At 53.7% G+C, this 23,026-nt stretch overlaps 1 protein-coding gene across 3 annotated transcripts in view; it reads right to left on the bottom strand.

Moving 5' to 3' along the window:
- The window catches only part of LOC119954351, a 48,630-nt gene extending 27,571 nt beyond the window's left edge, over window positions 1–21,059 (bottom strand). Inside the window, exons 1-7 of one of the 3 annotated variants that reach the window (XM_038779525.1) lie at window positions 20,855–21,055; window positions 20,399–20,463; window positions 11,220–11,360; window positions 4,181–4,285; window positions 3,783–3,897; window positions 1,368–1,454; window positions 547–684 (exon numbers count right to left, since the gene is read on the bottom strand). In XM_038779525.1, the coding sequence (XP_038635453.1) occupies window positions 547–684; window positions 1,368–1,454; window positions 3,783–3,897; window positions 4,181–4,285; window positions 11,220–11,360; window positions 20,399–20,463; window positions 20,855–20,878 (675 nt within the window). In that variant the 5' untranslated portion in view covers window positions 20,879–21,055. Of the gene's footprint in view, window positions 1–546; window positions 685–1,367; window positions 1,455–3,782; window positions 3,898–4,180; window positions 4,286–11,219; window positions 11,361–20,398; window positions 20,464–20,854 lie in introns of all 3 variants that reach the window. The other 2 variants (XM_038779526.1, XM_038779527.1) reach the window with 2 other exon arrangements.
- Between the last annotated feature and the right edge of the window lie 1,967 nt (window positions 21,060–23,026).

Here is a 23,026-nt window from a genome sequence, read left to right as displayed (position 1 = left end):
TAACACTGGTTGGAAATTCTAAAACTAGGGGACATAGTCTAAACATTATGGCCAGACCGTTCAGGAGAGATGTTGGGAAGAACTTCTTCACTCAAAGGGTGGTAGAGGTTTGGAATTCTCTCCCACACACAGCAGCTGAAGCTGGAACAGTTGTTAATGTTAAATCTGAGGTAGTTACATTTTTGTTAATCAAAGATATTGAGGGATATGGGCCAAAGGCAGGTATATGGAGTTAGGTCACAGATCAGCCATGATCTCATTGAATGGCAGGACAGGCTCGAGGGGCTGAATGGCCTCCTTCTGTTCCTATGTAACGTAAAACTCACGACCACAGGGGTGAGGTGAAAAGCACAGAGTAAGCTAGATAAACATACAGGATAGAACGGAATAAACGGTCCATGTGGAGCATAAACACCAGCATGGAGCCATTGAGCAAATTGGTCAGTTATTGAGCTGTAAATTCTCTGCATGTTATACAAATTATTAGATGACAAACATCCCTTTACCTGGATTGTGCAGTGTTATTAAAGTAGAGATACACAGTACCTTTGTAGAGGAATCTGACATCACTTCCATCAAGATATCAGGCACCAACTCATCTCGAAGCACCTCTAAAATGAACAAGTCCAGAAAGTTCCAGGCAAATGATTTGTTTTCCCTGAAGAAACTGCATGCTGCAAATTCCTGTCAGCAGATCAGATGGAATAAAATCACACGTCAGCGCTGTGTTCAGGGTGAGCTAATGTAGCAATATCTCTCTGCACTGCCTGAGTGCGCTGTGGTGAACTCCCCCAGTTTAACACTTCACTGTGGGTAAGGAGAGAATACATGGGAGTGATTCCATTCCCAGGAAGCTCCACCCCAGCAAACAGACCAGGAGACATTGGTAACAAGCCTGAGGCACAATTTTTATCTACCAGCCAAGTGGATGCCCCAGGAAGTCAAAGAGCGATATGAAGGAACAAATACACATTCCTGAAGTAGCATTTTGCACATCCACAATGCAGGGAGTTTCCAACGCCATCCATGTCTGGGGAACAGGACATAGTGGCACTCAGAGGAGTCCGGCATCCCACCTAACATCTGTCTAACTCTCAGCTGCTCTCTGAAGAACTGTGGGCTGGATTCTTCGCTGGCGGATTCTCCATTACACCGACAGTGCACCCACGCCCGGGGATTTCCCGACAGCATGGAAACCCCATTGGCCGGCAAAAGGGGGGGGGGGGGGGGGGGGGGGTGGAGAATTTTTGAATTGGGTGGGGGGGGAGGGGGGGGGTGATGGATTGGAGTGCACCTCATCCTGTTTTCCTCCTTCTGAGATCAGCAACTCAGCATTGACTTGGGATAATAATCCTTCACTCTCTTACCCGCTGAAGCCCTGGGCTATGGCTCCGGGTCCCTGATGGCCTCTTCTCATTGCCTCCGTGGTCTTGTTGTCTAACCGAGGCACTGTTCTGAAAACAAGTACAATCAGACTAGTTCAAATCGTCCTGTACTTCCATATTAATTAGAAACAGTTAAGACAATTAAACTAATCTTGTTTTTTTGTGCTGCTGGTTAAGGGAGGAATGTTTATGGAACACTGGGAGTCTTTCCTCTGCCTCTTCAGGTAATACCATAAGGACAGCGCCCCTCTCTGCTACTCTGGAGTTTGAATTAACAAGCTTCAGATCCAGAAAATGTTCAATTGAGCCAATTGTCCTTAAAATTCCAGGTTGTTTGGGGTTACACGTTCCTTCTCCAAACCCATGCCCAGGAATAAACCTTGTTTGACTGTTGGGAACAATTTCCAAAAACAAATTAATCTCTGGGCCGCTGCTGCAAATTTGAAAGATTTCCAGGAATTGACAGAGCTGCCCCTCAGGAGGGTTCGGTGAATTCACTCGTTCTGTGCTTCATTGGGGGACAGGCTCAAAGGTGTGCAGTTCAAACCCACAATCAGCCATGATCATATTGAGTTGGAGAGCCAGGCCCGATGGGCCTATGGTCTGCTCCTGCTCCTATATTTACTGCTTCCTTTGATCACGGCTCCTGAAGAAAGTATAAAATCGGTAAAAAGCCATAAACAATAAGTAGCTGCATTGGCCGAATGTGTTACAAATTACAGTCAGTACTGCCCTTGCACAAATACATAATGCACCCATGCTAAATTTCTTTCTGCACTATCTTAATGCAAGTGTTAAACTTTATGGGAAGTACTGGTTATGATTGTATCAGACATAATAGAACAGATATCAGCTGTGGCTCTGTGGTAACGCTCTCACTACACGATCAGAAGGTTGTGGGTTCAAGTCTCATTCTAGAGAGTGTTGTTCTGAGGGAGCAATGCTATCAGAAGTGTCATCTGTCAGGTGTGATGTTAAACTGAGACCCTGTCAGGAGGATATAAACAACCCCCCTGCAATATTCGAAGAAGAACTGGGGAATTCTGCTGCTGTGCACATCCCCATCAACATCACAAAAGCAGATTTTCCAAACGCTGCCCTATGGGGGATTGTTGTGAGCAGATTGGTTGCTGTGTTTCCTACAACACAACAGGGACTACACGTTTTACACATTATTGGCTGGAAAGCACTTTCAGACATTCTCAAGCTGTGAAGGGCACGACAGAAATACAAGATCTCTCTTTAACTCTTAAGCATTTGAACATGAATTGTGCTGACTGTAATATCTCCTACTCCCTGGCAGCATGGTGTTGCAGTGGCTAGCACTGCTGTCCCATGGTGCTGAGGACCCCGGTTCGATCCTGGGTCACTGTCTGTGTGGAGTTTGCACATTCTCCCTGTGTCTGCGTGGGTCTCACCCCCACAACCCAAAGATGTGCAGGGTAGGTGGATTGGCCACGCTAAATAGCCCCTTCATTGAAATATTTTTTTAAAAAGAAACAATATCTCCAAAATGCAAGCTGAGATTATTGGCTGTCAGAACGTGAGGCTGACAGGAATTCTGATTGTCCACAGTGCCCACGAGCAAAGGAATAGGAAAGCTGACAACCATTCCTGCTGACTGGGGGTGTGTGGAGTTGGAGAACTTTTGGGAGGCAATGTTTAGGAACTATCGAGGATTGTGATGAAGCTGGACCCTATGGTGGCGATTGGGTGTTGGAGGTGCCGGAGCTGCTGGAGGGGGAGGTAGGCGGATGTCATGGCTTTCTCTGATTGCCCGGCAACGGATATTTTCGAGTTGATGATCAGCCACGCCGCCAGGGGGGGTCAGCCACGCCGCCGGGGCGTCAGCCACTCCGCCGGGGGTCAGCCACTGGGGGGGTCAGCCACGCCGCCGGGGGGTCAGCCACGCCGCCGGGGCGTCAGCCACGCCTGCGGGGGGGTCAGGCATGCCGCCGGGGGGGGTCAGCCATGCCGCCAGGGGGTCAGCCGCCGGTGGGGGGGGGGAGGCTGCGTAAATTGGGCAAATGTACAAACTGTACTCTGTTGGATGTTAAAGTTCTGTTATTATGTTGAACATGTTCGGATAAGCTCCTGATCACTATCCAGCTGGGGAGTTTGAGTGCCAGGAGAAAAGCTGAACACACTCAGCTCTGTGCCATCCATACTTGATTAGCATGTACTTGGTGCCACCTACAGAGGAGAATAGCCATTTCGGGGCATTGAAGAGGACTCCGCACTGTGTAACTGTACCCCAGCAAAATCAAAACGCTCCAACAAAGAAAAGGAGACTTTGAAAAGAAGAACCATCTTTCTGAGAAAATAACAATCAACAAAAATCTCATCATTAATCACATAAACATAAATCTCAAACACCCTCCTCTGACAGAATCTTACCGGCAGTAGACGACCTGAGCAGAGAATCATGGCAGAGTCCCGGATGTCGGAATATTCTGGTTGACTGGCGGGTTGTTGAGAACTGCAGATCACTGACTTCCTCAGAGTCCCTTTTCTGTTCAAAGAGAGGATTCATGGAAAACAAATCACAGGGATCGCATTGAATTGTATCACCAAAATACTGCCATGCCATGAGTCATCATCCAGTATTACTTCAATAACAATATACGCATTACATGATCTTTTTAAACCAAGATGTGGAGATGCCGGTGTTGGACTGGGGTGAGCACAGTAGGAAGTCTTACAACACCAGGTTAAAGTCCAACAGGTTTGATTCAAACACGAGCTTTCGGAGCGCAGCTCCTTCCTCTTTAAAACCAAGTGTGGATCTCACTTACCTGCCATTGGCCTTTTCACTGGACAGCGGAGGGACAACTACCCAAGGACCCCGTCTCAGATCAACCGAGGGTCTGTGAGAAACTCCATTAGGTGTCGTCAACAGCCTAGGAGAGCAAGTTAGTGCAGAGGAGGAAATGATCACCCAGCTAATTCCAGGAATACAACAAAGTATATTTAACATCATACAAAGCGGTCGACTTCCGGTTGCGGCTATGTGGAGCAAGCCGCACGTTCGGCAGCTCCCGCCAGGATCGGACTTTTGGGCTCTTTTAAGGGCCCCCAGCGGTACTTGCTCGATGGTTCCCGACGTGGGAAGGTGTCTGCAGCGGATCCCCAGGAGCCTATGGTGGTGACCAGGAGTGGGGACAGCAAAATAGCGGTGGCAGCGCCTAAGGAAAAGCGGGGGAAGAAATCCAAGATGGCGGCCGGCGGAGGCCTCGAGGAATGTAAGCAGTGGGCGCAGGAGCAGCAGGAGACTCTCCAGGGCTGTTCTCGGGAGCTCCAAACGGAGCTGCTAGACTCGCTAAAGGCGAGTACGGACAAGCTGCTGGCGACGCAGGCACCCCAGGGGGTGGAGATCCGTGAGCTCCGACAACAAGCCTCCGACAGAGAGGATGAGGCCGTGGCCCTCGCGGTGAAGGTGGAGGTGCATGAGGCGCTCCACAAGAAGTGGCAGGAGCGGCTCGAGGAGATGGAGAACCGGTCGATGGGGAAGAATTTGCGGATCTTGGGCCTCACGGAGGGGCTAGAGGGGTCAGACCTGGGGGCCTATGTGGTCGTTTTGCTGAACTCGCTGATGGGAGCTGGGTCCTTCCAGGGGCCTCTGGAGTTGGAGGGGGCCCACAGAATACTGGCCAGGAGGCCCAAGCCAAATGAGCCGCCACAGGCGGTGCTGGTGCCGTTCCACTGGTTCGTTGACCGAGAGTGCGTGCTTAGGTGGGCCAAAAAGGAGCGGAGCAGCAGGTGGGAGAACACGTAGTGCGGATCTACCAGGACTAGAGTGCGGAGGTGGCTAAGTGAAGGGTCGGGTACAACCGGACGAAGGCGGTGCTCCACAGAAAGAGTGTGAAGTTTGGCATGTTACAGCCGGCGCGTCTGTGGGTTACGTATAAGGACCGGCACTTTTACTTTGAGTCCCCGGAGGAGGCGTGGACCTTTGTGCAGGCCGAGAAGTTGGACTCTGACTGAGGGTCGGGGGTTTGTAAATAACTGTTAACTTGTGGTGGGAAGGGTTTCTGTTTTGTGCTGTTTTAAGCTGGTTGTGTGGTGTTTCTAGGGTGGGTGGGGTGCGGTCTGTTTTACGTGGGTGGGGTCGGGCAGGGGGAAAGCGCGGGCTTTTCTTCTGTTTCCCGCGCTGAGGGTGGATGGGGGCGGGGTCAGAGCTGAGAAGCACGGGCCTTTTTTCCCGCGCAAGAGCGGGAGGAGGAGGAGGAGGGTCTGTTGATGAGTCTGGGGGAGGAGAAGTAGCCCCACGTTGGGAGGAGTCGGAGGTGTGGCGGGAGCTGCCGGGGTCAGCAGGGCTCACGGGAGTGCTATGGAGGGAGTAGCGCGGCTGGGAGGGGTCCTAGCCTGGGGGTGGGGGGGGGGTACCGGGTTGCTGCTGAAATGGCCAGGAAGGAGCTGGAGTATGCAGGGGGGCCGGGATGGGGGTTTGCCGCCGTGGGGTGCGGGCCGAGCAGGGGGGGCTGGCCTGGGGCAGGCAGGGGATGGGTTATGGCTAGTTGGCAGGGGAGGAGGTCAGGGAGCCCTCTGGTCCGGCTGATAACTTGGAATGTGAGGGGGCTGAATGGGCCAGTCAAACGGGCCCGGGTGTTTACGCACCTGAAGGGGCTGAAGGCGGACGTGGCCATGCTCCAGGAGACACACCTAAAGGTGGCGGACCAGGTTAGACTGAGGAAGGGTTGGGTGGGCCAAGTATTTCATTCAGGGCTGGATGCAAAGAATCGGGGGGGGTGGCGATCCTGGTGGGAAAAAGGGTGTCGTTTGAGGTGTCAAAGGTGGTGGCTGACAGTGGCGGGAGGTATGTGATGGTGAGCGGCAAGCTGCAGGGGGAGCGGGTGGTGCTGGTGAATGTCTATGCCCCGAACTGGGACGATGCGGGTTTCATGCGGCGCATGCTGGGCCGCATTCCGGATCTGGAGACGGGGGGCCTGATATTGGGAGGGGACTTTAATACAGTGATGGATCCCCCATTGGATCGATTCATGTCCAGGATGGGTAGGAGACCTGCGGCGGCTACGGTGTTGAGGGGGTTTATGGATCAGATGGGAGGGGTGGATCCTTGGAGGTTTGCGAGGCCGAGGGCCAGGGACTATTCATTTTTCTCCCACATGCACAAAGCCTATTCCCGGATCGATTTTTTTGTTCTGAGTAGGGGGCTGATTTCGAGGGTGGAGGATGCCGAGTATTCGGCCATAGTCATTTCGGATCATGCCCCACACTGGGTGGACCTTGGGTTGGGGGAGGAGAGGGACCAGCACCCACTCTAGCGCTTGGAGATTGGACTGTTGGCGGATGAGAAGGTGAGCGGGCGGGTTCAGGGGTGTATCCAGAGGTCCGGGTGGGGACGGTTTGGGAGGCATTGAAGGCGGTGATTAGAGGGGAGTTGATTTCCATCCGAGCCCATAGGGAGAGGGGAGAGCAAAGAGAGAGGGAGAGGTTGGTGAGGGAGGTGGTGAGGGTAGACAGGAGATACGCGGAGGCTCCGGAGGAGGGATTGTTGAGGGAGCGGCGTAGCCTTCAGGCCAAGTTTGACTTGTTGACCACCGGAAAGGCGGAAGCGCAGTGGGGGAAAGCACAGGGAGCGGTGTACGAATATGGGGAGAAGGCGAGTAGGATGCTGGCACGTCAGCTCCATAAGCGGGACGCGGCCAGGGAGATTGGTGGAGTGAAGGACAGGGGAGGGAATGTGGTGCGAAGGTGGGCAGACATCAATGGGGTCTTCAGGGACTTTTATGGGGAATTGTACCAGTCAGAACCTCCGGTGGAGGGGGGGGGGAATGGGGCGTTTCTTGGACCGGCTGAGATTCCCGAAGGTGGAGAAGGGGCAGGTGGAGGGACTGGGGCGCCGATTGAGCTGGAGGAGCTGGTCACTGGGATAGGGAGCATGCAGTCGGGGAAGGCGCCGGATGGGTTCCCGGTTGAATTCTATAAAATGTATGTAGACCTGTTGGGCCCCCTGTTGGTCCGAACCTTTAATGAGGCAAAAGAGGGGCGGACTTTACCCCCGACTATGTCACGGGCGCTGATTTCCTTGATCCTCAAACGGGACAAGGACCCCCTGCAGTGTGGATCGTCTAGGCCGATCTCGCTGTTAAACGTGGATGCCAAGCTGTTGGCGAAGATCTTGGCCACAAGGATTGAGGACTGTGTGCCGTGGGTCATCCACAAGGACCAGACTGGGTTTGTAAAGGGAAGGCAGTTGAACACCAATATACGTAGGCTTCTGAATGTTATAATGATGCCGGTGGTAGAAGGGGAGGCGGAGATAGTGGTAGCATTAGATGCGGAGAAGGCCTTTGATAGGGTTGAGTGGGGGTACTAGTGGGAGGTGCTGGAGAGGTTTGGGTTTGGGGAGGGGTTTGTCAGTTGGGTGAGGCTGTTATATGAGGCCCCGATGGCGAGCGTAGCCACGAATAGGAGGAAGTCGGAGTACTTTTGGTTGTACAGGGGGACGAGGCAAGGGTCCCCCTTGCTCTTTGCGTTGGCAATTGAACCCCTGGCCATGGCGTTGAGGGAGTCGAGGAATTGGAGAGGTCTGGTGCGGGGTGGGGAGGAACACCGAGTGTCATTATATGCGGATGACTTGTTGCTGTATGTGGCGGACCCAGTGGGGGGAATGCCGGAGGTGATGGAGATTCTTAGGGAATTTGGGGGCTTTTCTGGGTACAAGCTCAGCCTGGGTAAGAGTGAGCTGTTCGTCGTGCACCCGGGGGATCAAGAGGAGGGGATTGGTAGGCTCCCATTGAAAAGGGCAGGGAGGAGCTTTTGGTACCTGGGAGTCCAGGTGGCTAGGAGCTGGGGGGCCCTTCACAAACTTAACCTCACTAGGCTGGTGGAGCAAATGGAGGAAGAGTTTAAAAGATGGGACATGTCGCTGGCGGACAGGATGCAGTCAGTCAAGATGACGGTGCTCCCAAGGTTTTTGTTCCTGTTCCAGTGCCTCCCCATCCTTATCCCGAAGGCCTTTTTTAGGAGGGTCAACAGGAGTATTACAGGATTTATATGGGTGCATGGGACTCCGAGGGTGAGAAGGGTGTTTTTGGAGCGGGGCAGGGATAGGGGGGGGGCTGGCGTTGCCCAACCTCTGTGGGTACTATTGGGCGGCCAACACAGCGATGGTGCGTAAATAGGTGATGGAGGGGGAGGGGGCAGCATGGAAGAGGATGGAGATGGCGTCCTGTGTGGGCACGAGCCTGGAGGCGCTGGTGATGGCGCCGTTGCCGCTCCCTGCAACGAGGTATACCACGAGCCCGGTAGTGGCGGCTACCCTCAAAATTTGGGGGCAATGGAGATGGCATGGGGGGAGGTGGGGGGCTCGATGGAGGCCCCGATACGGGGGAACCACCGGTTTGTACCAGGGAGCATCGATGGCGGGTTTCTGGGCTGGCACAGGGTAGGTATTAGGAGGTTGAGGGACCTGTTTGTGGATGGGAGGTTCGCGAGCCTGGGTGAGTTAGAGGGGAAGTTTGGGCTCCCCCCGGGGAACATGTTTAGGTACATGCAGGTTAGGGCGTTTTCCAGGCGGCAGGTGGAGGGGTTCCCTCTGCTGCCCCCACGTGGAGTACGGGACAGGGTGCTCTCGGGGGTGTGGGTTTGAGGGGGGTGGATTTCGGACGTGTACCGCGTCATGCAGGAGGTGGATGAGGCCTCGGTGGAGGAGCTGAAGGGTAAATGGGAAGAGGAGCTGGGTGAGGAGATTGAGGAGGGGACGTGGGCGGATGCCCTGGAAAGAGTGAATTCCTCCTCTTCCTGTGCGAGCCTTAGCCTCATACAGTTCAAGGTGCTACATAGGGCCCACATGACTGGGACGAGGATGAGTAGGTTTTTCGGGGGCGAATTCAGGTGTGCTAGGTGCTCGGGGAGCCCAGCGAACCACGCCCATATGTTTTGGGCATGCGCAGCGCTGGGGGAATTTTGGAAGGGGGTAGCAAGGACGGTGTCGAGGGTGGTAGGATCCAGGGTCAAGCCAGGCTGGGAACTCGCTATCTTTGGGGTTGCAGTGGAGCCGGGAGTGCAGGAGGCGAAAGAGGCCGGTGTTCTGGCCTTTGCGTCCCTAGTAGCCCGGCGGAGGATTTTGCTTCAATGGAAGGATGCAAGGCCCCCAAGTGTGGCGGCCTGGGTCAATGATATGGCGGGGTTTATCAAATTGGAGAGGGTGAAATTTGCCCTGAGGGGGGGTCAGTACAGGGGTTCTTTAGGCGGTGGCAGCCTTTCCTTGACTTCCTGGCAGAACGGTAGGGAAATAGGCCGGCAGCAGCAGCAACCCGGAGGGGGGATGTTTCGGGGGAGGGGAGGAGTGTGTAAATGTGTATAGGTGTTTATTGAATATGCTCGGTGTTTATATATTTCTTCTTTTGGTAGCTATTGGGGGGGGGGGGGAAGGTTTGGGGGTTAATAAGTTTTTCTTTTGTTGTTGTTAATACTGTTTTCTTATTGTTATTTTCTGTTTTTGATATTTTTTGGAAATTCCAATAAAATTTTTTTTTTTTTTAAAACATCATACAAAGCAAAATGGGGAGGGGGCAAGGGCTGAGGATGGGCAGGAATGTACGGAGAGGGAGAGATGGACATGGTGGGACTGTTTAAGCACCATTTCTGAACATCATGAGAATGGCAAAGCTGAAAACAGCTCCGGATCTCATATTTTCTTCATTCTTTGTGACGGTCGAGTGTTTAGATTTCCTTAAATTTAAGCTTATGATCAGCATATGTCGTGAACAGCAAGCTGCATTTTGCAATATGATTGGAAGAACGATTGAATAAGTTTGGCACACAATCCTTTGATTTTAGAAGACTGAGGTTTCTTTTTAACTTGAGCTGTTTAAAATGATAAAAAATTTTTGATAGGGTAAATAGAAAGGAACAATGTCCTCAGCTGGGGCAAGTTCAGAACAAAAGGGCCATATATTCCTGACCCATCGACCACAATCAGTAAGGATAAACAACAACACCTCCTCCATGATAGTCCTCAATACTGGGGCCCCGCAAGGCTGTGTACTTAGCCCCCTACTATATTCCCTATATGCACATTGTGGCTCCAACTCCATCTACAAGTTTGCTCATGGTATGACTGTAGTGGGTTGGATCTCGAACAACGATGAGTCAGAGTACAGGAGGGAGATAGAGAACCTAGTGGAGTGGCGTAACAACAACAATCTCTCCCTCAATGTCAGCAAAACTAAAGAGCTGGTCATTGACTTCACTCCTGTCAGCATCAACGGGGCCGAGGAGAAGATGGTTGACAGCTTAAAATTCCTAGGTGTGCACATCACCAACGATCTGTCCTGATCCACCCACGTCGGCGCTACCACCATGAGAGCACAACAGCGCCTATACTTCCTCAAGAAACTAAGGAAATTCGGCGTGTCCACATTGACTCTTACCAACTTTTACAGATGCATCATAGAAAGCATCCTATCTGACTGCATCAGAGCCTGGTATGGCAACTGCTCGGCCCAAGACCGCAAGAAACTTCAGAGAGTCATGGACACAGCCCACTCCATCACACAAACCTGCCTCCCATCCATTAACTCTGTCTATACCTCCCGCTGCCTTGGGAAAGCGGGCATATTATCACACAAAGGGTTGTGGATTCTGGAACTCTCTCCCCCAAAAGGCTGAGAATTCTGTGTGGGTGTTCAACTGAAATCTTCAAGGCTGAGATTGACAGATTTTTGTTGGGTGAGGCTATTAAAGAATTATGGAGAGAAGGTAGGTATTTAGAATTAGCTTACAGATCAGCCCTATTTTAATCGAATAAGGGATCAGACCTCGGGTAACTTACTCTGTCCCAGGAAAGCTTGGAAACCATCTTACCTGGGTAGATGAGATGGGGAATGCACCTTCTGCCTGTTATGCTGGGGGGTTGAATGGACACGTGAAGGAGCGTCTCTGGCCACAAGGTCATCCCATCCTGCCCGGGAAACAAAACCTAGCTGCTGTCGAACACGATTTAAACTGTAGAGAAACACACAGTGCAATCAGAGTCTGTCACAGGATCCCTGCCGAACGAATCTGAACTCAGCTAGCAGCCCTCTCATCTAACAGAAGGTCACGGGTTTGAGCCCCAATCCAAAATCTTGAGCACAAAATCTGGTCCAACATTCCCAGTGGTGTACTGATGCAGTGCTGCACTGCTGGCTGGGATGTAAAACCCTCTCATATTTACGGGGCTCGCTACACACACATTGGCTCTGCAACAGTCAAACTTTAAAAAAAACCTGGTTTGTCTCAAAGTGCTTTGTGACATATGCCATTAAACGTACAAACCCTTCATTCTAACAGGTAGGAAGCAGGTGAGTTGCCACAAACACCAATAATTTGAACAAAAATGCAATGAGAAAGAAAAGTCAATGTTAAGATCTAAAGCACCAGAATATTTTAAAAGATCTGAAAATGTTCCAGATCCAACATTGCTCTCCAAGGGACAGCACGATAGCATAATGGTTAGTACAGTTGCTTCACAGCTCCAGGGTTGCAGGTTTGATTCCCAGCTGGGCCACTGTCTGCGTGTGTTTCCTCCGGGTGCTCCGGTTTCCTCCCACAGTCCAAAGATATGCGGGTTAAGTGGATTGGCGATGCTAAATTGCCCTTAGTGTCCAAAACATGTTAAGTGGGGGTTACTGGGTACGGGGATAGGGTAGATACTTGGGCATCAGTGGAGTGCTCTTTGTAAGGGCCGGTGCAGACTCGAAGGGCCGAATGGCCTCCTTCTGTACTGTAAATTCTATGATTCTATAAGACTTCACAAATTATTCGCAAACTGCAGTAGTCCAGGGAAACAGAACCGCAATAACAGAGAGGGCTACAGGACCGATCACTCCAGTCCTCTCTCCTCTCTCCAAAATACAAGTAGCAGGTGAATAAAGAACCATTCTCAGATGGTTTCCTCCTATGATTCTTGCCCTGAATATGATGACGTGCGGATCTCTTTTCTCTTGCTGTAACTAGGTGTTGAGTCTGTGTTAGTTCAAAGTTAAGTTGTAAGATAGAAGAGCAGTATTGACATAAAGTTTAGGAATGTACAAACTCCTTCAGGTATTACGATCCCAGAACAGACTGCAACAGTGGTGACTCGGATACTGAAACCTCAATAATTTAGTGTACTTTGTAAGACTGTGCGGAAAGAATACTTCGCTCCAGGAATAATTGGATGAATAGGGATTTGGTATTTTTAAAACAAAACTTTATTATTCATACAATATTAAACTCTTTAACATCACACCCAAAAATAGCTTATAATTACCCCTTAAACAGTACTCAAGACAGTAAAAATAATACTCTTTAAGTACTATCTCTACTCCCAATTAAACAAGAAAAAAACATATAGCTCCCAATCCCTTCTACATCCAATGACAGAGTTATACTTGCTTTCCAGAGCAGATTTGACTCCTGTTAGAACCCCTGCAGACTCTTGCTGGATGTCTTCAAAAAGCTGTTTCAACTGGTTTGTCCTCAGACAAGTCTGAACTGCTTTAAATACTAATATTATTTTTTAAACTATCCTACTGTGAAAGAAAAAGACCTTACTTGCGATCTTAAAGGATTGCCATATCAGAACTCCACTCAAAAAGCTTTCTCAAAAGGTCTGAATGTCTTAGCTCCACCCAGCACTGACAGCATCTCCCCAGGCTGAAAGCACTTTAACTCCCAGGAGCTCCCCTAATCAAACAACAGTGCATTAGCCCTGGCTTTTACGATGGTCAATTTAATCTTTGGCTCCTGAACGTTTTCTAGTCTTGCAAAACAAGATTTTAAAAACATGACTATTGCAGTCAAACACGCTCTAACCCAGCCTTTTAATTCTTAAATTGCCAAATGTTTATCATCTAATATATCAAAAATCCTGCATTCGTCACACAGGAAAGGGCACATTTGCCATCAGCTGCATCAGGGGTGAAAGTGAAGCATTTTGGAAAGAAAGGACAAATGACAGGGATCAAATTGACATTGTCCCTAAGGCAGTATCAGGTCCAGTCAGATGTTTGCAGCATGAAAACAGGCCCTTCGGCCCAGCTTGTTCATGCCGCCCAGTTTCTATCACTAAGCTAGTCCCACTTGCCCACATTTGGCCCATATTCCTCTATACCCACCCTGCCCATGTAACTCTGTTTTTTAAAGGACTAAATTGTACCCGCCTCTACCACTGCCTCTGGCAGCCCATTCCAGATGCTCACCATCCTCGGTCTGAAAATATTTCCCCCCTGGTGTCTTTTGTATTGCTCCCCTCTCACCTTGAAATGAAAATGAAAATGAAAATTGCTTATTGTCACAAGTAGGCTTCAAATGAAGTTACTGTGAAAAGCCCCTAGTCGCCACATTCCGGCGCCTGTTCGGGAAGGCTGGTACGGGAATTGAACCGTGCTGCTGGCCTGCCTTGGTCTGCTTTAAAAGCCAGTGATTTAGCCCAGTGTGCTAAACCAGTTCTAGACTCCTCTACCTTTGGGAAAAGATGTTGACTATCTAACTTATCCAGGTTCATCATTATTTTATAAACCTCTCTAAGATCACCCCTAAGCCTCCTACGGTCCAGGGAAAAAAGTCTCAGCCTATCCAGCCTCTCCTTATAACTCAGACCATCAAGTCCTGGTAGCATCCTCGTAAATCCCTTCTGCCCTCTTTCTAGTTTAACAATATCCTTCCTATAATAGGGTCTCCAGAACTGAACACAGTATTCCATGTGTGGCCTTACCAATGTCTTGTACAACTTCAACAAGACATCCCAACTCTTGTATTCAATATTCTGACCAATAAAACCCAGCATGCTGAATGCCTTCTTCACCACCCTGTCCACCTGCCACTCCACCTTCAAGCAGCTATGAACCTGTACCCCGAGATCTCTTTGTTCTGTAACTCTCCCCAACTCCCTACCATTAACTGAGTAGGTCCTGCCCCGATTCGATCTACCAAAATGCATCAGCTCACATTTATCCAAATTAAACTCCATCTGCCATTCATCGGCCCACTGGCCCAATTGGCCAAGATCCTGTTACAATTTTAAAAAAATATATTTTTATTCTCCTCCTTTTTCACGTTTTCTCCCGAATTTACACCCACCAACAATAAACAATAATCAGCAACAAATATGTTAATCCCCATAACAACACCAACAATCCCATCCTCCCACCAACCCCCAAACATCAGCCCGCATGTTTACATAAACAAATGACAAAAGGAATCAGGAATTACCCATAGTCATCCTTAATATACACAGCCCCCCTCCCATCAACCCACCCACCCCCCCCAACCAATGTTCGATGTTATCCAGTTCTTGAAAGTGCATAATGAATAATGCCCATGAATTGTAGAACCTCTCCGAGCTTCCCCTCAGTTCAAACTTAACCTTCTCAAGAGTCAAGTATTCCAACAGGTCCCCCCGCCATGCCAGGGCACAGGGTGGAGAGGCCGCTCTCCATCCCAGCAGGATCCGCCTTCGGGCGATCAATGAGGCGAAGGCTACAACATCTGCCTCCGCACCCGTTTCCAACCCCGGCTGGTCCGACACCCTGAATATGGCCCCCCTGGGGACCCGGGTCCAGTTTCACGTGCACCACCTTGGAAATTACCCTAAAAACCTCCTTCCAGTAATCCTCTAGCTTTGGACAGGACCAAAGCGTATGAACGTGATTCGCGCGCACCCCCCCCCCCCCCAACGCTCACACACATCTTCTACTCCTTCAAAGAAATCGGCTCATCCTCGCCCTTGTAAAGTGGGCTCTATACACCACCTTCAGCTGTATCAGCCCCAACCTCGCACACGAGGTGGAGGCATTCACTCTCCGGAGCACCTTACACCAGAACCCCTCCTCCATATCCTCTCCCAACTCTTCCTCCCACTTTGCTTTGATCCCTTCCAGTGGTGCCTTCTCCTCTTCCAAAATAGCTCCGTACACCGCTGACACTACCCCCTCCTCCAGTTCCCTTGTCGTCAACACCTCCTCCAGCAACATAGAGGCCGGCTCCTCTGGGAAGCTCTGTATCTCCTTCCTGGCAAAATCTCGAACCTGCATGTATCTAAACATTTCTCCCTGCTCCAGCCCATACTTCACATCCAGCTCTCTCAATCCTGTAAATCGACCCCTAAGAAACAAATCTTTTAGCGTCTTAATCCCCTTCTCTTCGCATTTCTGAAAACTTCCGTCCCACCTCCCTGGCTCAAATCTGTGGTTCCCCCGAATTGACATTTCCCTTAACCCTGCCCCAACCTGAAGTGTTGGCGAAACTGCCTCCAAATTCTCAATGAAGCTATTATTACCGGACTCCCTGAGTACTTTCCCGGGGCTATCGGGAGCGGGGCCGTTTCTGGTGCTTTCAATCCCGACTCCCTGCACAAACTCTCCTCCATTCTGACCTATTGGGAATCAACCTCTCTGACCCAGCTCCGTATCTTCTCCACATTCGCCGCCCAGTAGTAATACATCAGGTTCGGGAGACCCAAACCCCCTGCCTGCCTTCCCCTCTGTAGTAGCACCTTCCTCACTCTGGCCACCTTCCCTCCCCGCTCCCCGCTCCCTGCCGTCCGGCATGCTTGGCCGCCCGGTCTGGGGTCCCCGCTGCTCCCGCTTCGATCCTTGCCACTCCACTCAACCACTTCTAGTCCAGCTGCCCATACCCCGGAGAGGAAGCCTCTTCCCTATCGTCTCCTCCACCGATTCAGGCTGCCAGGTCCCGAAAAAGTCAGTTGCAAAAGGTCCGTTTGCCCATCGCGGGCGGGAGCGATCCGACCTGCGACCTGCCTCCTCGAGGGCGCCACCCGACATCCCCAGCACTGATCCCTGAGGCACACCGCTGGTCATAGTAGTGATGGGAGTCTGTGACGTAGTGGTATTGTCACTGGACAAGTAAACCAGAGATCCTGGGCAATGCCTTGGAAACACAGGTTCAAATCCTGCCACTGCAGATGATGAGCTTTGAATTCAATTTATAAAAATCTGGAATTAAAAGTCGCATGACGACTATGAAACCATTGCTGTAAAAATGCACCTGGAAGGAAATCTGCTGTCCTTACCTGGCCTACATTTGACTCCAGACCCACAGCAATGTGGTTGACTCTTCACTGCCCCCCCACCGAGGGCAATTACGGGTGGGAAATGAATGCTGACACATCCCATAAATACATTTTTAACATGTACAGATGGCCTCAACAACATCCAGGGTGATGGTAGAAAAGCTCCGGTGCTCGTTCTGCACCCATGGGATCACTGACGTTCTGATAACGGATAATGGGACACCCTTCATTAGTGAAGAGTTTGCCACATAAATGGAATGGTGTCCGGCATATTAGAACCGGCCAGTACCATCCCTCATCCAACGGCCTGGCGGCAAGGCCGCACCAGACTTTCTAAAGGCCTCGACCCAGGGACCATGCTGGGAGGATGAACCACACCAGGCCCTGCTTTGAGCTGGCTTCTATGATAGTCCTTAACGCGCTCCAGCTGGGTGGGCTCTGTGCTCCAGCTGGGTGGGCTGTGTGCTCCAGCTGGGTGGGCTGTGTGCTCCAGCTGGGTGGGCTGTGTGCTCCAGCTGGGTGGACTCTGTGCTCCAGCTGGGTGGGCTCTGTGCTCCAGCTGGGTGGGCTCTGCATTCCAGCTGGGTGGGCTCTGTGCTCCAGCTGGGTGGGCTCTGCATTCCAGCTGGGTGGACTGTGTGCTCCAGCTGGGTGGGCTGTGTGCTCCAGCTGGGTGGACTCTGTGCTCCAGCTGGGTGGACTGTGTGCTCCAGCTGGGTGGGCTCTGTGCTCCAGCTGGGTGGGCTGTGTGCTCCAGCTGGGTGGGCTGTGTGCTCCAGCTGGGTGGGCTGTGTGCTCCAGCTGGGTGGGCTCTGTGCTCCAGCTGGGTGGGCTGTGTGCTCCAGCTGGGTGGGCTCTGTGCTCCAGCTGGGTGGGCTGTGTGCTCCAGCTGGGTGGGCTGTGTGCTCCAGCTGGGTGGGCTGTGTGCTCCAGCTGGGTGGACTCTGTGCTCCAGCTGGGTGGGCTCTGCATTCCAGCTGGGTGGGCTGTGTGCTCCAGCTGGGTGGACTGTGTGCTCCAGCTGGGTGGGCTCTGTGCTCCAGCTGGGTGGGCTCTGAGCTCCAGCTGGGTGGGCTGTGTGCTCCAGCTGGGTGGGCTGTGTGCTCCAGCTGGGTGGACTCTGTGCTCCAGCTGGGTGGGCTCTGCATTCCAGCTGGGTGGGCTCTGCATTCCAGCTGGGTGGGCTGTGTGCTCCAGCTGGGTGGACTCTGAGCTCCAGCTGGGTGGGCTCTGAGCTCCAGCTGGGTGGGCTCTGCGCTCCAGCTGGGTGGGCTCTGAGCTCCAGCTGGGTGGGCTGTGTGCTCCAGCTGGGTGGGCTCTGAGCTCCAGCTGGGTGGGCTCTGCGCTCCAGCTGGGTGGGCTGTGCGCTCCAGCTGGGTGGGCTGTGTGCTCCAGCTGGGTGGGCTGTGTGCTCCAGCTGGGTGGGCTGTGTGCTCCAGCTGGGTGGGCTGTGTGCTCCAGCTGGGTGGGCTGTGTGCTCCAGCTGGGTGGGCTGTGTGCTCCAGCTGGGTGGGCTGTGTGCTCCAGCTGGGTGGATTGTGTGCTCCAGCTGGGTGGGCTGTGTGCTCCAGCTGGGTGGGCTGTGTGCTCCAGCTGGGTGGGCTGTGTGCTCCAGCTGGGTGGGCTGTGTGCTCCAGCTGGGTGGGCTGTGTGCTCCAGCTGGGTGGGCTCTGCCCTCCAGCTGGGTGGACTGTGTGCTCCAGCTGGGTGGACTGTGTGCTCCAGCTGGGTGGACTGTGTGCTCCAGCTGAGTGGGCTGTGTGCTCCAGCTGGGTGGGCTGTGTGCTCCAGCTGGGTGGGCTCTGCATTCCAGCTGGGTGGGCTGTGTGCTCCAGCTGGGTGGACTCTGTGCTCCAGCTGGGTGGGCTCTGCATTCCAGCTGGGTGGGCTGTGTGCTCCAGCTGGGTGGGCTGTGTGCTCCAGCTGGGTGGGCTGTGTGCTCCAGCTGGGTGGACTGTGTGCTCCAGCTGGGTGGACTGTGTGCTCCAGCTGAGTGGGCTGTGTGCTCCAGCTGGGTGGGCTGTGTGCTCCAGCTGAGTGGGCTCTGCATTCCAGCTGGGTGGGCTCTGCATTCCAGCTGGGTGGGCTCTGCGCTCCAGCTGGGTGGGCTCCGCTTTGCCCTAGACTGTGCTTCCACTTTCAGCGGCTCTGGCTTAGACGGTGTGTATCAGTTCATTGACTGCCATTTCTAGCCAACCTCCGAAGTGTTATTGCTGGGACCTCGATCCCGGACACGATCTCGTCCGTAGGCACGGGCACTTCATGTCCATTTCTGAGCCAAGGTCATCCTCCTCCTGCTGGACTGTGCGTGGGATATAAACAGTTGGGACCCCACACGGTGGGGTGGTTCCTGGCACAGAGGAGGTGTCAATGCTGCTGGTTGAACACTGTGAAATGCGGTTTTTGCTTCTTCCATTGGTCCAAATGCCCTGAATCGTAACGTTGTACGAGGCCGATCCAGTTCTCTACAGCATGACACCTGGGAGTCAAAGCTGTGTGTTTGGGTGAAACTGCCAGGCTGACGTCATCAAGTCATGGTGCCACTCCTGTGCCTCCTGCTGCACCTCCACTGTCCTGCCAGGTTTCGGGAAAGTGAGACTCAACCGGGTTCTAAGCCTTTGGACCGTCAACATCTCTGCAGGGGCAATTCCATCATCACATGTGTCATTGTGGAGTAGTTACAAAGGAACCACACAGTCGCGTGCCCATGGAACGCTTGTTTGTTTTTTTATGCCCCTTTTGAAAGTCTGGTGCGGCCTTCCCGCCAGGCCGTTCGATGAGGAATGGCACTCGCCCGGGGTCTCCGAGGCGAAGGGGATGAATCCCAAAGCCTCCTGTACTTGGGAGTCTGCACATTAGAGTGAGACTAGTAGCCTCACTGTAACATGCAGATTTGCTAAAACGTGATCTGTCCACAATGGGCGGGATTCACATTGCAAAGACCCGCGAGATCATATTGGATCTTGTGAGGTGCGGTGAGCCAGGTAGATCCCGGGTTTGGGGTCCACCAGCTTTTATCGGCCACGCTGTCACAGCGAGCTGCGTATACAGTGCAGCGTGGCCATTAACTTAAACTCACTTCAATGCAGCTGACACACAGGCAAAGCTCCTGGTCACAATAATCGGCTGTAATTAGATTAGATAGATTAGAAATACATTTACAGCAGAGCGTCACCCTGTCCTGTGAGGGGGGTTGAGGAAGTGGAGGGTGGATACGAGTCCTCACAACGCAGTTCAGTTTCACACATGCACTGATCAAATTCAGAAGCATTGCTGCAGTAAACATTTGTACTATTTGTAATGACACCTAAATGTTATAGTGAATTACTTCTTATGCTCCAAGAATTAACTCAGAAAGTTCTGAAAACACTCAGCCGGTCCGGCAGCATCTGTGTAGAGAGAAACAGCTCATGGGGTGATTTCCCCTCCACGTTACGCCTGGTGCACTTCCCGTTATTCCCGGAGAGTAGCAGGAGAGCCCTAAACCGGGATCATGCCTGGCACAGAACGGTGCACTGGACGGAATCCAGTTCATGACCTCAATATGTGTGAACCAGATTTGCATATTTAAATGAGTATCTAAACACATTTCAATCTGTAATTCCGGGTATTTGCCAGGGGGTTGGGACAGGTTGGCACTGCCAGGGTGCCAAGGGGCACTGCCAGGGTGCCAAGGGGCACTGCCAAGGGGCATTGCCAAGGCACATGGTGCCTAAGAGGGGCATGGCATAAAAAAGGGGGTAATTGAGGGCCGGGGGCTGAAAAGGGGAACATTCCACCCAAAATGACAGTCATTTTTTGGGAGAATTCTGCCCAATGCCTTGAATCAACTTGAAATAAAGATCTGAAGTCAGATTTGACTCAAAACATTAATGCTGTTTCTCTCTTCACAGCTGCTGTCACACCTGCTGAGATTTCCAGGACAATGTTGCTTTAACTTCAGGTTTCCAACATCAGTTTTTTGTTCGTATTTTTGCATTTTCTGTACCTCTCCTGTAGATCACTCCAGGTTTTCTCAACTCTATAAGATGCCATGAGGCATAATTTCAAACCCTAGTAAAAACAAAAACCAGAATTAAAAATTGACCATACAACAAAGATTCTTGCTCAGCCCTGGTTTCCTTGAGAAAGTGTTGATGAAGCTTCTTCCTGAAGTATTGGGATGAAGGGTGATTTAGCACAGTGGGCTAAGACAGCTGACTTATAATGCAGAACAAGACCAACAGCGCGGGTCCAATTCCTGTACTGGCCTCCCCGAACAGGCGCCGAAATGTGGTGACTAGGGACTTTTCACAGTAACTTCATTTACTTGTGACAATAAGCTATTATAATGAAGGTACTCCAACCTTAGTTTAGGAGCAATGTTTCCTTTCAAATTTAGTTGTGTGTGGAAAGTATTTTCAGTGCAAGGGCCCTTTAACTTTAGTTGCATGACCAAACACACCGTATTCATCATGGAATAAGCCATGTCCAGGCTGCTGTGCAATCACGCCTTTGAGCAATTTAGCAGGAAGATTGCCAGAGTATTGCCCTCCAGAATATCGTCCTCCCCCCTCTTCATCAATTACATTCTGCCCCCTGACATGTGCAAGGGTTATGGGCACGGGGTCGAGTTCCACAATGTTGCTGATGTCTCAATGCTGAAATACAGGAGCTGCCAGCTCCACCAGCAAGCATCAGCCCCCTCCACAAACCCAGTGCCCCAACCCCACTCCCAGTGCCCCAACCCCCTCCCCCCCACTCCCAGTGCCCCTCCCCCCACTCCCATTGCCCCTCCCCCACTCCCAGTGCCCCTCCCCCCCACTCCCAGTGCCCCTCCCCCCCACTCCCAGTGCCCCTCACCCCACTCCCATTGCCCCTCCCCCCACTCCCACTGCCCCTCCCCCACTCCCAGTGCCCCTCCCCCCACTCCCATTGCCCCTCCCCCCACTCCCACTGCCCCTCCCCCACTCCCAGTGCCCCTCCCCCCACTCCCATTGCCCCTCCCCCACTCCCACTGCCCCTCCCCCACTCCCAGTGCCCCTCCCCCCACTCCCATTGCCCCTCCCCCACTCCCAGTGCCCCTCCCACCACTCCCATTGCCCCTCCCCCACTCACATTGCCCGCCCCTCCCACTCCCAGTGCCCCTCCCCCTCTCCCAGTGCCCCTCCCCCCGCTCCCAGTGCCCCTCCCCCCACTCCCAGTGCCCCTCCCCCCACTCCCAGTGCCCCTCCCCCCCACTCCCAGTGCCCCTCCCCCCCACTCCCAGTGCCCCTCCCCCCACTCCCAGTGCCCCTCCCCCGCTCCCAGTGCCCCTCCCCCGCTCCCAGTGCCCCTCCCCCCACTCCCATTGCCCCTCCCCCCCACTCCCATTGCCCCTCCCACCAACTCCCAGAGCCCCTCCCCCCCACTCCCAGTGCCCCATCCCCCCCACTCCCAGTGCCCCTCCCCCCCACACCCAGCGCCCCTCCCCCCACTCACAGTGGCCCCAACTCCCATTGCCCCTCCCCCACTCCCATTGCCCCTCCCCCCAACTCCCAGTGCCCCTCCCCCCAACTCCCAGTGCCCCTCCCCTCCCAACTCCCAGTGCCCCTCCCACCCCAACTCCCAGTGCCCCTCCCCCCCAACTCCCAGTGCCCCTCCCCCCACACCCAGCGCCCCTCCCCCCACTCAGTGCCCCCCCAACTCCCATTGCCCCTCCCCCACTCCCATTGCCCCTCCCCCACTCCCATTGCCCCTCCCAACTCCCAGTGCTCTCCCCCCCAACTCCCAGTGCCCCTCCCCCCCCAACTCCCAGTGCCCCTCCCCCCCCAACTCCCAGTGCCCCTCCCCCCCAACTCCCAGTGCCCCTCCCCCCCCACTCCCAGTGCCCCTCCCCCCCCACTCCCAGTGCCCCTCCCCCCCAACTCCCAGTGCCCCCCCCAACTCCCAGTGCCCCCCCCCCACTCCAGGTGCTCCTCCCCCCAACTCCCAGTGCCCCCCAACTCCCAGTGCCCCCCCCCCCCAACTCCCAGTGCCCCTCCCCCAACTCCCAGCGCCCCTCCCCCCCAACTCCCAGCGCCCCTCCCCCCCAACTCCCAGCGCCCCTCCCCCCCAACTCCCAGCACCCCTCCCCCAACTCCCATTGCCCCCCCCACTCCAGTGCCCCTCCCCCCCACTCCCAGTGCCCCTCCCCCCCAACTCCCAGTGCCCCTCCCCCCACACCCAGCGCCCCTCCCCCCACTCAGTGCCCCCCCAACTCCCATTGCCCCTCCCCCACTCCCATTGCCCCTCCCCCACTCCCATTGCCCCTCCCAACTCCCAGTGCTCTCCCCCCCAACTCCCAGTGCCCCCCCCCCCCCAACTCCCAGTGCCCCTCCCCCCCCAACTCCCAGTGCCCCTCCCCCCCAACTCCCAGTGCCCCTCCCCCCCCACTCCCAGTGCCCCTCCCCCCCCACTCCCAGTGCCCCTCCCCCCCAACTCCCAGTGCCCCCCCCAACTCCCAGTGCCCCCCCCCCCACTCCAGGTGCTCCTCCCCCCAACTCCCAGTGCCCCCCAACTCCCAGTGCCCCTCCCCCCCAACTCCCAGTGCCCCTCCCCCAACTCCCAGCGCCCCTCCCCCCCAACTCCCAGCGCCCCTCCCCCCCAACTCCCAGCG

Source organism: Scyliorhinus canicula, chromosome 19 (genome assembly GCF_902713615.1).
Source record: "Scyliorhinus canicula chromosome 19, sScyCan1.1, whole genome shotgun sequence".
NCBI classification, from domain to species: Eukaryota; Metazoa; Chordata; class Chondrichthyes; order Carcharhiniformes; family Scyliorhinidae; genus Scyliorhinus; species Scyliorhinus canicula.
This window is presented reverse-complemented; position numbering and strand designations above follow the sequence as displayed.